Below are 14906 nucleotides of genomic sequence, written 5' to 3' on the forward strand. Positions count from 1 at the left end.
CATGTGTTTTGTAGATTTAGGTTACCTTACATTTGATAGTCCTGCATGTACAATTTATCCGTCCTAGGTGTATCTATCGTGTAATCCAATTTATCTGTGCTATTGTTTTAAGTAGGTAGAATAACAAATTTATTTAGGAATCAATTCAGAGGCTGATTTAGGATACTTACAATTCAATTTACTTAAATTATTTAGCAACAAATTTAGGAATTCAACAAATTTTAATTGACTGAATATTGTAGCGACTGCTCGTGATTTAGCACTTTTTCTGTTTACATTGCTATACAATTAACGATGACGTTTCTCCCTATCGTTGCCCTATCGGTGATAATAGAAGCAGCGGGTGGTACTGAACCACCGGTACCGAACACGCTGATCCGGGTTGCCAACACGCCCCCGCTCGTATTGCTTAAGGTCTCCTCAAGCTATACTTTATCCCTGGCAACATCTAGAACAGCGAGCTTCGTTGCAGGTCTCCGCAAGACTCCTCCTGCCGTCTGAACATCTGCAGAACGAACTTGTCCATCCCGTCCCGGATAGACACGTAGAATCTTTCCTCGAGTCCAACTGTTCCGAATCCCGTCGTTCACAACGATGACCAGATCTCCGACGTTGATCGGCGTAACCTCGCCGAACCATTTCGGTTGTCGGGCTATAACGGGCAAGTATTCCCGAATCCATCGGGTCCAAAATCGGTCCAGCATGACTTGGATATGCTTCCAGTTTGTTCGTAATGCTGCGCCTTCTTCCGTGGGTCGTACTGCTGGCTGAACTACTCCGTTTGAGCTCAGCAGCAGGAAGTGGTTTGGTGTCAAGGCCTCGCTCTCCTGACTGTCGATAGGCAAATAGGTCAAGGGACGCGAGTTGACGATTGATTCCACTTCCACTATTGCGGTAACCAACGTCTCCTCGTCCGGATTCTTCGGCAATGTCATGTTGGATAAACCTGCCTTGACTGAACGCACCAGTCTTTCCCATATTCCACCCATATGGGGGGCGTATGGTGGATTAAACTTCCATTGCGTGTTTGCATTGGTGAAAGTCTGCGCTAGATGACGGTTTATGGTTCTCATCTGCATCTTCAACTCTGCATTCGCTCCCTGGAAGTTGGTTCCTTGATCTGAGTAGATCTCTTGCGGTGCGCCCCGACGAGAGATGAACCTGCGTATGGCCATTTTACATGATTCCGTCGACAGCGAATAAGCGATTTCTAGGTGGACAGCTCGGGTGCCCAAACAGGTAAAAAGAGCAACCCACCTTTTAGCGCTGCCACGTCCAAACCGCACGGTAATGGGTCCAAAATAGTCCAGACCAGTGAACGAAAAGGCTCTTACATATGGTGTTATTCGAGCATTCGGCAGAGGAGCCATGGGTGGCACCTGAGGCTTGGACTTGTACACCTTGCACCAGTTGCAGCTCCTTGCGACCTTTTTGACAGCTGACCGTAGTTCAGAGACGTGGAATCTCTGTCGTACCTCGTTTACAATGGTTTCGTTGTTGGCGTGTCCATATTTCCTGTGGAACCAGTTGATCACCAGGTGTGTTACGTAGTGGTCCTTGGGTAAGATTGCAGGAAATTTGGCTTCGTACGGAACATATTCAGCATAACCAATACGAGATCCCATGCGGATTACTCCATCAGGATCTAAAAATGGTGATAGCTTGAATAGGCAACTGCTTCTGTCCACTAGCTGACGTTCTCCTGCTTGAACTTGCTGATTCCTTTGAAGAACCCGATACTCCTCAGCATATCTGCTCAACTGGATCAGCCTAACCATGACCGACTCAGCATACCTCCTTGATTCACTACTTGGATTGTCCGTCGCAGTTTCTGTTTTCCTTCTGCCGAACCGCAGGACGACCGCTAACGTACCAGTAAGCTTCTCCCATCTCGAAAAACGTGTGAAGTCGATTACCTGCTCCGCTGGAACCACCTGGTGCATCTCAACTATCTTCAACTCCTCCGCTGTAGTTTGTTCAATCACTTCATCCGGCCAGTCGCATTCGGGCTTGTACAGGAACTCGGGAGCTTTATACCATCTACTTCCTTGATCAAAACAGGGACCGTTCCCCCATTTAGTTGCTTCGTCGGCCACATTCATCCTTGACGGCACTTTTCTCCAGTCTGTAACCTCTGTTTCATCCAAGATCTCAGTTACGCGGAACGCTACGTACTGACGATATTTTCGAGGGTCGGATCGGATCCAATTAAGCACCGTTGATGAATCGCTCCACATGACCTTGCGCGTTATCTGCAACGTGTGACTTGACGAGATGGACTTCATGAGCCGTGTTCCTATCACTGCCGCTTGGAGTTCTAACCTGGGGATTGACAGCAGCTTCATCGGTACCACCTTGGTTTTGGCAGAGACGAGACTGCAACGTACTACTCCATTATCTACGATCCGGAAATAGGCTACGGCAGCATAAGCCGCACTGCTTGCGTCTACAAATACATGTAGTTGCATCGATTCGTATGCTCCCAGACTGTATCCCGGAAAGTAACATCTAGGTATTCGCACGCTATCCAGCTTCTCGAGTAGGGAATTGTACTGTTCCCATTTGGGAACTATGTCGGCCGGCAGTTGCTCATCCCAGCCTATACCTGACCTCCACACATCCTGGACAATCGTTTTTCCGTGTACCACGAACGGTGCGACCAATCCCAACGGATCGAACACACTCATAACAAGGCTCAACAGTTGGCGTTTTGTAGGGACTATGAGTCCATCGATTAGGTGTCGTAAGTCCTCGCGCAGCGTCAAGGAGAATACGAAGATGTCCTCCTGCGGCCGCCAAACCATTCCCAAAACGCGTTCTACATTGCTGCCTTTATCCATGGTGAAACTCTTTACCGCCTTCGTGTTTTGCTCTCCAATTCTCTGTAGCACCTCCGGCGAGTTTGACATCCAATGCCGAATCAGGAATCCCGCCTTTTCGTGCACCGCTTTAACCTCCAGCGCCAACTGAACCGCCTCCTGGATCGTGTCGACGCTGTCCAGGTAGTCGTCGACATAATGATTATCTTGAATGGCTTCGGACGCTCTCGGGAACTCGGCGGAATATTCCCCTGCATTCAAATTCTTCACGTATTGTGTCGAACTCGGGGAACAAGTTGCCCCGAATATGGCGACATCCATCACGTACACCTGAATCGACTCGGACGGGTAATCCCTCCACAGGAACCACTGGGCTGAACGGTCTTGTCGGGAAATGAGCACCTGGTGGAACATTTCCATTATATCGCCACTTATAGCGATTTCCCTCTGGCGATAGCGGCTTAAAACTGTCTGCAGCGACGTCATCAGATCTGGCCCTTTTAGAAGGACAGAGTTCAAAGACACTCCCTGGACGGATGCAGCTGCGTCCCACACAACTCTCACCTTGTCCGGCTTCTTCGGATTCACGACAATACCCAACGGAAGAAACCAGGTACGCTTCGGATTCATCTCGGCTATTTCTTGTCCAGTCGCCTTGTGCGCGTATCCTTTGGATACATAATCGGCTATTTGCTGGCGAACATTGGTATACAGATGAGGTGATTTGAGCAAGCGATTTTCTAGGCACTTCAGCCTCCGCTCAGCCATAGGTTTGCTGTTCGGAAACTCTACGTCGTCGAACTTCCACAGAAGACCAGTCTCGAATCTCCCATTTTCAGTCCTTCTTGTGGTTGACTGGAGGATATCTCTCGCTCGTTGATCTTCGGCTGATTCCCTAACTTGGTCAATGGAAACTCCCACACTTTCCATGGAGAAAAAGCTCTTTACTAGCTCGTGCAGATCGTCATCTCTTTTTCGAGTACCAATGTGAAGCACGTGCTGCGATGAAGTATTTGCCGCATCTCCGGAACGCCCGTATATCACCCAGCCGAGTCTGGTTTTCGCCGCTACTGGCTCGTGCTCTCGACCTTCACGCAGCTTTAGAGTGGTCTTCAGCCTTGTATGATCCAGACCGATTAGGATTCCTGGTTTTGCATCCCTGAAGCTTTTAACGGGTAGTCCGTTCAAATATGGATACCTGGCCCTCAGTTCTTCAAAGTCGACGGATTGTTGTGGAAGTTCCAGTCCTCCAACGGTTTGGACTTTCCGCAACGAAAACTGCTTTCCGGATACCGAACCCGAAATATTCATTTGGATTTGCTGGGAGTCTTCTTCTACACGCTTGACACCGTTGGTCCACTGCATGCATAATGGTGATGTCGGACCTTGCACGCCCAGCTGCTCGGCCAGCGATCTGTCCACCAACGTCGCATCAGATCCACTATCCAAGAATGCGAAGGTTCCGACCGAGCGACCGTTTGCATGAAGCACAACAGGGATTATACGGAAGAGTACACGGTGATGATGTTGGTGCACGGAAATCACCCCAGAAACCGGAGCTGAAGTAGTAGTATTGTCGGCTCTTGGATCTCCCGGGTGTAACAACCTATGGTGCTTTTGTTCACATCCTCCGACTCCGCAGACGGGCGCCTTGCACGGCCATTTTCCATGCGGATACAGACACCGCCTACACAGGTGCTCTTCCTGTGCTACCTTCCACTTATCCTCCAAAGCCTTCGACTTGAACGCACTACAATCCTTCGGCTTATGTCCGGCTGTTTTGCACACCATGCAAGGACGTTGACTTCCCGGTTGGTTTGGAGCTTCAATCTTCATGGGCAGCTTCTGATCTCGAACTTTAACCGCGTGTACCTCAGAGAGATGTGAGTTCACCACGGCTTTCCCCTTCGTCTTCTCGTTTTTGTCGATTACTGGTGTGACGCTACTAGCTGCCGTAACGATAACGTCCATGTAATCTGAAAAGGTTTTCAGATCCACATCTACCACTCGCTGCTTGTGTAACGCCCAGTCGAGCTTAATGTTGGCCGGCAGTTTTTCCACCAGCTCTTCCATCAGGATCGGATTTGCTAGATGCACCTGCTGATTAGTAGCGATTAGGTGAGCGCAAAGATTCCGAACTGCTAATCCGAAGGTGATGATACTTCCTAATTTCTCCGGTCGCGGTGTTGGCGCTGCACGGACTTCCGCCAGCAGGTTGCTGATTATCGCTTCCGGTCGACCATAGAGAACCTTCAACGTCTTGATGATGTCCGGCACATTTGATGGGTGTAGAAGCAAACTACATACTGCTTTCCTCGCTTCTCCTTTCAAGCAGCGCTGGAGTCTCATCAAGTTCTCCGAGTCGTTGTAGGCACAAAGCTGCGTTGACGTCTCATAGCTGCTCCAGAAAACCGGCCATTCTGTCGGATTCCCACCGAAGAAAGGAAGATCCTTGGGGACAACATGGCGGGCTGCCAACTGCTGAGCGTTTGGACCGACCGATGACTGCATTCCACCATACATATCCGGATTTGGCACAGCCGATATAGGGGTTTGGTAACTTGATACACTCACTAATGGGGGACCCAAATATTGTGGTTGAGAAGAAACCCCCCACTGTGGAATGTTTGGAGGTATGTGTACTTGAGACGGTGTGGGGGCCAAACTTCGGGAGACTGAATACATTTGGGGATTTGGGAAATTTTGAGGATTGTTGCTCACTGAACCACCACCCGAATACGGATGCGGTGCCCTTGTTACTGGCCCTAGCCCTAACTGTTGCATCGGTTGTGAAAATGGTGGTTGAGTATATCTTCGATTGGTTGGTTCAACAATTCTTCTACCGTACAAGTCTAAATTGGCAGTACTCACCATAGTTGAACTAGGTATTGCAATTGGATTGTACTGACCAGCGCTAGGATCCTCCGCGATGTACCTCACCGTGTTTGGTCCATTACCCATATATGGATTCGACGCCGGAATCGGAAGTGGCTCCAAATGACCTACGGATGCCGAGACCACCACTGGCTGGCTGATGGCAGATGGAACCGATGGATTCACGTGCAACGGCAATGTCGTCTTCGAACTTGGCATACTCGCAGAAATATTCCTCACCAGGGGCGTCGATTGAAACGATTGTGGTGCTACCGAACTCGGTACGCTGTTGAATCCTGCTGGATGAACAGTTGTTATCGGCGAGATGACGTTATCGAATGGCCTCGAGAATCCCCCCGGGATGGCAGGTGCCACGGTGTTCGGTGATATGATGTTATCGAATGGTTCCGAACCCACAGCTGCTTGCGCCACTTCACGATTCGATTCTACTTCCCGGCTGGAGACCGTTGTCACTGGAACTGTTCTTGAGCTGCATTGCGTAGTGACTGCTACCCCTGGTTCTGCTGGCGCGATAATACCACCGATCTGCGACGTGGCTCCAGTGGGAACTACGTTCCCAGTATTGGCAGCCACACTCACTTGATGGTTGTCGATCCAACGCTGAACATTGGCGGAAGCTGCGGTGGACTTGTTACCGCTCACCCTAGCGCTCACCCCACTTGCTCTTGAACTCCGGCCTTCGTCTTCCAGCTGCGCTTGAAGCAGCTTGAACCTTCGATCGAGGAACTCCTCTTCCAAACGTAACCGATCTGCATTTGCCTTCTCTCGTAATTTCTTTTCCTCCTCCAAGCGTTGCATTTCTAGCCGAAGCCGAGCCTCTCGTGTGCTAGCCGTCGTCGACGTCGTTCTTACCGATGAGGCTGACCGGGAAGGGGGCCGGCATAGTGCACATTGGTAACTCCGATCTTCCCCTTCTATACTATCACCAACACCAGCGCAGGTGAAATGGTACCATCGGCTGCAGCCGTCACACTGTACCATCTTCGGCTCTGCGGTGTTTGGCCGGTTACAGGCAATGCACTGAGCGTCAACTGGCGGCTCTGATTGCATCTTACCTGTTTATCGAGGTTATTACGATAAGATATCAAATCTTAAAGTTTGTTGATACCCGGAGCGGACGAAGTTTTCGGACCTCTTTTAGTCAAACCCGTACTTATTTTTCTGGGTTAGCTTTAAGCTGAAATGGTTTAATTTATTGATTTTTGCATGTGTTTTGTAGATTTAGGTTACCTTACATTTGATAGTCCTGCATGTACAATTTATCCGTCCTAGGTGTATCTATCGTGTAATCCAATTTATCTGTGCTATTGTTTTAAGTAGGTAGAATAACAAATTTATTTAGGAATCAATTCAGAGGCTGATTTAGGATACTTACAATTCAATTTACTTAAATTATTTAGCAACAAATTTAGGAATTCAACAAATTTTAATTGACTGAATATTGTAGCGACTGCTCGTGATTTAGCACTTTTTCTGTTTACATTGCTATACAATTAACGATGACGTTTCTCCCTATCGTTGCCCTATCGGTGATAATAGAAGCAGCGGGTGGTACTGAACCACCGGTACCGAACACGCTGATCCGGGTTGCCAACAGAGTGTGTGCACACATTCTTCCTAGACCAAACCTTTTTCACCCTGCCTCTCAGTGGCAGTGGTAGGTATGTACATACCTACCAAGTAGATATGTGCTCGCATAATTCATACCACATGGCGAAATTAATTCGTGAATGTGCTCGCTCATCTGTCAATGATGCCTCCTTTCGGTGCCAAAGCATATGAGGGGCTTCCTACTTCGCTTGTACACGTTTTATAGGCTACCTTTTTTTTTTGTTTATTATCTTCCTGGCTGGTTGGCTGTTGGGCTTTCGCTCGAACAAAGGCGCGGAATGATGTCGCCGTGTGTGTTTTTGTTTTAATTTCCTCATTGAGAAGGTGATAATTTTATGCTTTGGTGCATCTGATAAGCGTTGTAACAGCCTCCAAGGGGATTTGAGTTACGAGGTGTTTTTTAGGACTTATTGTTCATAACTGAAGTGTCACATTTGGTACAGTGTTCTGTAGGAAGTAATATACGAAATGGATATTTTATGGTAATGAGCATTGTGTTGTTGTAAGTTATTAAGCTTTTTTTGCTGATCATTCTAAGGTATCATTATTTTCATGGCTCACAATATTGAACTAACGGATTGGTCTGTTTGGGTCACCAAGAACATCCTTGAGTTGAATGTTATTGAATCTTCACACACAGGATCCTATTATATATCTGTATATGATTTGGTTTAATCCTTGCTCAAAAAGTTTGTCACGATTAGAAATATTGTGCCGCTCTGACGACTAATGGACTATTTCTCATATTTATTCATCAGTTTTTATGTTTTTTCTATCAAACCTTTATTATACTGCTTTCTGGAGAATTAGTTTCGTAAGGACATTCGATCTGTTCATCAGTTTCAATTTAATTTAAGGGGTGTCCTTTAAGTTTACAAATCGCCTTCTAATTTTGAAATAACACGTTTTCATTCACAGGCTCTGAAACCCTTGTTATGGTCAGAACAAAAGTATTCGAAAAAAAAATGTAACACGTAGTAATGAGTACAAGCGATTTGTATACCTTCCGTATAATTTCCATTGCATCAGCTCAGCAGTTCGTTCACTGCTGGACCCCAGACAGTGCGATCGGCTGTGGGGTCATTATGTCTCCCAATTTAAGCAAGAACATACCAGAGGTGGAAAGGATTTTTTGCCACTCGTCCTTCTTTGTCCGAAAGCAACTGTGAGCTCCCTGTTCCGGGCGTTGTTGCGAAGTTGTAACGAGATACATGAGATTTTTTTTTAGCGCGTACATTAACTACTTCCACTTGATGAATGCATTTTTAACAGCGAGGACGACGACGTTGTTGTTCGTGTGCATGCTTCCTCTCGATGGCCAACAACCGTGCAAAAGACGAAAATAGTTGCAATTTTCTTAAGGGCTTCCCGGTTTTTTTTTCTAGGTATTTAGTTTTCAGTTGCTGCAACGACGGATCGCGAAAAAAATGAGGAATAATTTTACAGTCGGTTTGCGTTGCTAGACAAAGGATGAAGCAAGACAACGGAAGCGTTTACGGTCATTTTAACAGTGGCAGCTGGGAGTTGAGTTCCGATTGTAGACAAGTATGAAAATTCTAGGTTTGTCCGATGGGTGTCGGCAATTCAAAGTATTTTTTACCTAGTGCAAATTGTGCATTCTTCAGAGGTTCATAAAAGAACGCATGTTAATGTAAAGTAAAGCCTTTTCAACCTAAGGATGGATAACAGTAGTCGACGCGGTAAACACACGAGTATTCAGCAAGACCATGATGGGTTCGATTCATTATCGGTCTAGAAACTTTTTGTGATGGTATATGCCTAGACTTCTTTGGGCATAGCGCATTTTCGTGCCTGTCACACGATATACACATGTAAAATGGTCATTCGCAGAGGAAGCTCTCAGTTAATAACTGCGGTAGAGCTCTTAGAACACACAGCCAGTGCTCATTTTAGAACTTTCTTACTTTTAGTCCTGGGCACCCACAGTGGTGCAGAGGGCCGAATTGAAAGATTTCCATCCAGGGCGTTTGCCAGTCATCGCCTTGACCTGTGGCCAGGTCCAATTTCTGTCAACTTGCTTGATTTCGTTGTTGAGGCTGCGCCGCCATGAGCCTCTGGGTCTGCCTCTGCTGCGATGTCCTGCTGGGTTCCAACCTAACGCTTGCTGGCAGATTTCATTTCCGCCCCTGCGTAGAGTGTGGCCAACCCACCTCCACTTATGCTCACGATTTTCTGTCGCTTCCCAAGTAACATTTTAAGTTTTGTTCGGCTCTACAAGAGATCTTCATGACCAATTTTATAAAATTTGCAATAAAACTGAATCATACATCAAAACCTCTTGATAACCTCTTTAAGAGCATCTTCCGGCTAAGTGGACCACTCTCGGAGAGGTTTTACAAACCGCATTAAGAGTAGCAATAAACCTGTTTTAAAACCAAGTTGAAAATTTCTCGATTGTTGTTGTTTTTTTTCAACAAAAACTATGACAGCTCAAGATGCAGAGAAGCTTCTTCGATGGCACGTAAAGTTCAGGAGAATACATCATTCGTAAGTAGAAAGCGATTATTTCAAAGCAATATTTCAGTAGTTATTGTGCTGGTAGGCTGATGCGCATTCGAATTTACCGTGAATATTGGGGTTGCAGAATCATAAACCTAATGCGCTTCGAAAATAGTGAATATTATCATCTTGGAATGAAATAAATCAATTTGTGAATTTAGTAAAACTATGTCGAATCACAAGAAAACTAAGCAGAGAAAGTTTATTTATGTGAGCATTTTATGGAAATGGTGGCAAACTATCATTTCATTGCTAATTTGAGCAAAATGAACTAATTTCCATTCAGAGACGAACCAGCCAAGGGCTGAAAGTCTCTCTAATAAAGACAAATCAATCAATCAATAATTTCCATTCACGTTAGCTAATTCTTCAATATGGCGACAACCATAATCAGCGAGAATAAAAAGAAAGCAAGTTTACTTTTAAGATGACCGCAATAAACCTAGAAATGTCGTAGTTCTGCTTTCCCACCAACAGATGTCGTTACTAATCGAACGGATCGCCATCTGTTGAGAGTTTTAACAGTTTTATTGTGGTAATAATGATTACCAGAAGGTTTACAAATCGGAAAGTTTTGTTTACTCTTAAAATCTGTCTTTATGGATATCTTCAAGTGTACTATAAAACATTTTATCAATGGTTTTCATAAAAGCAGTAATAAAACTGTGAGTTTTAATTATTGCTGTAATAAAACCCTAATAAAAATCAAAGAAAACCAATCAGCAATGAAATTGTTACTTGGGTTTCGGCTTTTGATGACATCGACAATGGAGCACCACGTTGGAGATCCAATTGCGAGGCCACCATGCACGAATTATATATTGCAGGCATCTATTGGTGAAGACCTGCAGCCGTTGAGTGTTTTCCACTGATACACACCAGGTTTCAATGGCGTAGACCAGCACATATTTCACGTTCAAGTTGAAAATTCGGAGTTTGGTGCGTCGACTAATTTGATTGTTTTTCCATACATTTCTTAAATTCGCAAAGGAAGCCCTCGCCTTCTTGATCCGTGCACCTATGTCGATCTTGGTGCCGCCTTTGGCCGCCATTTGGCTACCAAGATATTGGAAGCTTTCAACATGCTCCACTATTTGCCTAGCCACCGTAAATCTGAAAGGGTTGACCATGTTTACATCCAACGATTTGGTCTTGTTGACATTGATGGTGAGACCAGCCGCCGAGGAGTGATCGGCAAGATCATCGAGCTTACAACGTCATCAGCCAGTTCAAAGCCATTTAGGTGCTCCATGGTGGTGTGTTGCCACAGCAACCCACGATTTGGTTCACGATCAATCGCACCTACCAGAATCTCGTCGATTCAGATGAGGCACAGTAGCGGTGATAGTATACATATATCCTTGCCTCACTCTCGCAACGTGTTTCAATGAGGCCGTTGATTTTCTCAGGGACACCCTTGCCCAGAGGACATTCCACATGTTTAACTAAAAAAAAAAACAATGGAATAAATTTTAAATTATGTATTCGCACTGGAACCTCTTTTTATGGCATGGGCTGGAGTGCGTCAGTTAAAAACCAAGCAGTTAGAATCAAAGGGGTATAAGTGACATATAAAATGTATGGAGTTTCAAAATGAACCCAAATTTCTGCGATTTCTTGTAATTTTTCAAATACTTGCAAAAAAATCTTAAAAAAACGCCTTAATTTTTGCATGTGCTTAGCTCATAAACAATGCACCTGGGCCCCTCAAAAAGGCATAAAAAGAGTGAATTTTGTGCATAAATTTTGCCAGAGATTTAGTGAGAAAACTTAGTTTGCGAAAGCAGACATTTGAGATGTGCTTAAGGCGTTTCCAAATGGAGTTTGCAGAGAGCACAAAAAAGGGGTTCAGAGCTATTCCAAAGGGATTACGTGAGTTTCAGGAGAGTTTCAATGATTTGAAGCACCCCAGATACCCCATCGAAACTGCCTGAGACTATGAAACCTCCCTAGGAATCCCTGTAATGCTCGTGAGACCTCTAGGCCCCCTAAATCTAATGAAATGCCCCTGAGACCCTGATAAAAATAGAAAAATGAGTGGTTACCTAGCTCAATTTCAGCTCACAACACGGAAAAAATCTATTCCCCTCATCATGAATAAAAAACATGTTCTTATGATGTCTGCCAAGTCATAAAATCATAATTAAGATTCATAATATCATGAATGAGTTGACCAGAAATATGAATAGAAACAAGCATTTTCATAAATCATATTCATGGTCGCTTCCTAGCGTTACACTTATCTTCCATATGCAATTATATAAATCGCGCCGTCGTCCAGCACAGACATGTGGAAAAAGTTGAACCTGCTATTTTTGCAAAATTTTTATTTGGTTAGAGTAATAAATGTGCATATATCAGGAAATGGAACATCTAAACAGTGTTCCCGTAAGATTTGGCAGTTTGTTGGGAGTTGATTGACTAAAAAGTAAACACGCAAAAAGTAAACAGTGCCCAGTTCGCGTTTTCGTTGTGCCATCCGTCGTAGTTCCGAGTTTATGTACGGAGGGTGAAGCAAAGTGAAAATCGCGCGTTAATTTTCGGTAATTCTCTCTATTTTTTCAGGTTTATATATCGATCGACGACTTCGGAGACTTAGGAAGTGGTGTGAACTAGTAAACAATCGATATGGTTTGGAGGGCATCCTTAGCCTGTTAGATGTAGCAGCCAAAGACAAAAATAGTAAACCGGCTAAATATGATTAGCCGGTGAGTTCGATCATTGTTGTGCTCTTTTATATTTGTACATGACATATCTTCACTAACAAGAGGCCATCTTAAAAGTGCTGCTTGCTCATAGAAAAAAAAGATGATGGATAGGTCCCAAAATCATAGAAATGGGCTCTGATATCACGTATTTTATTTTCTTATGATTTTAGCTTGCATCGTTTTATTAATCTAATTAAAAGCATTTGGGACCGACGACGACGGAATCATAAAAGTTATACTTAATTTCATGAATTCTCTGCATGGTTCCATTTGACTCAACCATAATTTTATGAATTTGATTGAGAAGCATTGAGGTCCGACGACGACGGAATCATAAAAGTAATTCTTAATTTTATGAATTCTATGCATGGCTTCAACTCACTCAACTATGATTTTATGAATTTGCTGAGAAGCATTGAGGTCCGACGACGACGGAATCATAAAAGTATTTTTTGATTCCATGAATTCTATGCATGATTCTACCTTACCAAACCATAATTTTATGAATCTGGTGGTAAAACATCAGGATCTGTATCCATGTTTATGAAAATTATTCTTGGCTTCATGTATGCTTCTCATGATTCCAGCTTATTTAATCATAGCTTCATGATTATATTTTCCTTTTTTGGTCGTCGGAAGCCAAAACAATAACGGGTGCATAGCGTTATGGTGAAATCAATCATAAAATCATAAAATTTAATCATGGTGTGTATTTATAACATAAAATCATAAAAGTATCGGGAAACTATGAGTCATATTCATGGTCTTGGGAATGGATTTTTTTTTCGTGAATGTCGTTTGATATTGAAGCTAAGCGACACTACTATGAAGTGTCCCTCGGGCCCTCTGGAAACCTCTGAGATGCTCTTGAAATGTCCCTAAGATCTCCTGATACCCTCCCGAAGCTCCTTTGGAATCCCCTGCAACGCTCCTGCAACCTTTCTTCGCCATTCCCATAAACGCCCACTGGTCACCGTTTGCATAGTTACCGTTATCATTATATTTTCTTCATTGGCGTCACTTGGTGAAACGCGTAGTGGGGGGGGGGGGGTTGTTGCTTATAAGCCAATTTCAATATCCAAGGAAGCTCTGCAGTGTAATTTGAAGATTTTATAGTAGGGGCTATTCGGATTCTAGGGGGGTCTAAGCCCTCCTTAGACCCCCCGTATTTACGCCAATGATTTTCTTATGCGTAATATTGGTTCTGGCTCCCTATATCCTATCTATATTCCTCCTCCCTAGGTACGTCAATTAAAAGTGCATGACAAGAGGTCTTAGACGTGATTTCTTCACCCTGGCGTATGGGGCTCGTTGGCCTGATGGGGGCTCGGAGTCAGTTTGGCTTCTAATTCTGCAGAATCGTTACCTGTTCTGTGGCTCACATACTTCGTGGGTTCGAATTCCACCAGAACGCAGTTTTTTTTTACAATTTCATCACTCAATTTAATCAACATTCTGTGTCTTATAATTTTCATGTTTTTCCCTGATAGATAAATCAGGTTTACGAGTTAACATGAAGAAATCGATCTTAAGTGTATACGCAGACAATTGTGACCTTTCAGCTATTTAAAAGCAACCTAGGCAGACATGCTGCCCAACAATTTAGAGCGGCATATTTAGACATTTTGACATGTTTCAATTTATAACTATCTCAAGATCCAGGGAGTATATGTTTTCAGCAAGGTTGTTCATTAGTCTTATTGCACTCAAATTGTGAATATTTTGGTAGGCAAATCCACCGCTATGTGACGAAGTCTTTAGAAATATTATTGGAGCAATCCTAAAAAGAATTCCGGGAAAATCTTTGGAGGGGTTTTCGAAGAAATTCTTTAAGGAATTGTTGAAGATTTTTTGAAAGAGTCCTTGTAGAAATTTTAGAAACAACGAATTTCTCAATGATAATTTTTTTTAGTAAATTGTTGAGTTGAGATGATTCCTGGAGAAATTCCCGAAAGAATTCTTTAAGAATTCCATTGGGAAATCTTTGATGAAGTTTTCAAAAAAATCCATGAGGATATTTTAAGAAGAATCCTTGGCGAAATTCTTGAAGAATGCATAGAGCCTGAATGATTTTGTGTAAGATATTCTGAAGGAATTCTTTGAGAAGTTCCTTAAGAATCTTTGTAGGAATTCCTGAAGGATTTCGTGAAGGAATTTATCAGGATATCTTTGGGGGAGTTCCTGACATGATCCCTGAAGAAGATGCCGAGACCGAAGTTTCCACTGGAGGAATTTCTAGAGTTATCTTTGGAGGAACTCTTAGAAGAACACATGATAAAGTTCAAAACTCCTGAAAGAATCACACTAGTTTACAAAATAAAACGAAAGTCGTGAACTTTTGTCTACGACCAAA

At 43.9% G+C, this 14906-nt stretch overlaps 1 protein-coding gene across 1 annotated transcript; it reads right to left on the bottom strand.

Moving 5' to 3' along the window:
* Positions 1–1176: 1176 nt before the first annotated feature.
* LOC134286902 (uncharacterized) lies at positions 1177–6764 on the bottom strand. Its single transcript, XM_062848601.1, has 3 exons — positions 5691–6764; positions 1258–5435; positions 1177–1210 (listed from the first exon to the last, which is right to left on the bottom strand). The coding sequence occupies exons 1-3, from the start codon at positions 6762–6764 to the stop codon at positions 1177–1179; spliced, it is 5286 nt and encodes a 1761-aa protein (XP_062704585.1).
* Positions 6765–14906: the final 8142 nt, after the last annotated feature.

The sequence above is a fragment of the Aedes albopictus genome, chromosome 2 (genome assembly GCF_035046485.1).
Source record: "Aedes albopictus strain Foshan chromosome 2, AalbF5, whole genome shotgun sequence".
NCBI classification, from domain to species: domain Eukaryota; kingdom Metazoa; phylum Arthropoda; class Insecta; order Diptera; family Culicidae; genus Aedes; species Aedes albopictus.

Bases quoted from the DNA above. Each gene is read 5' to 3' on its own strand.
- LOC134286902 (XM_062848601.1), bottom strand. From the start codon at position 6,764: ATGCAATCAGAGCCGCCAGTTGACGCTCAGTGCATTGCCTGTAACCGG. The intron at 5,436-5,690 runs GTGAGTACTGCC...AACATTCCACAG, and splicing joins CAATACCTAGTTCAACTATG to TGGGGGGTTTCTTCTCAACC. The intron at 1,211-1,257 runs GTGGGTTGCTCT...CTGTCCACCTAG, and splicing joins GGACGTGGCAGCGCTAAAAG to AAATCGCTTATTCGCTGTCG.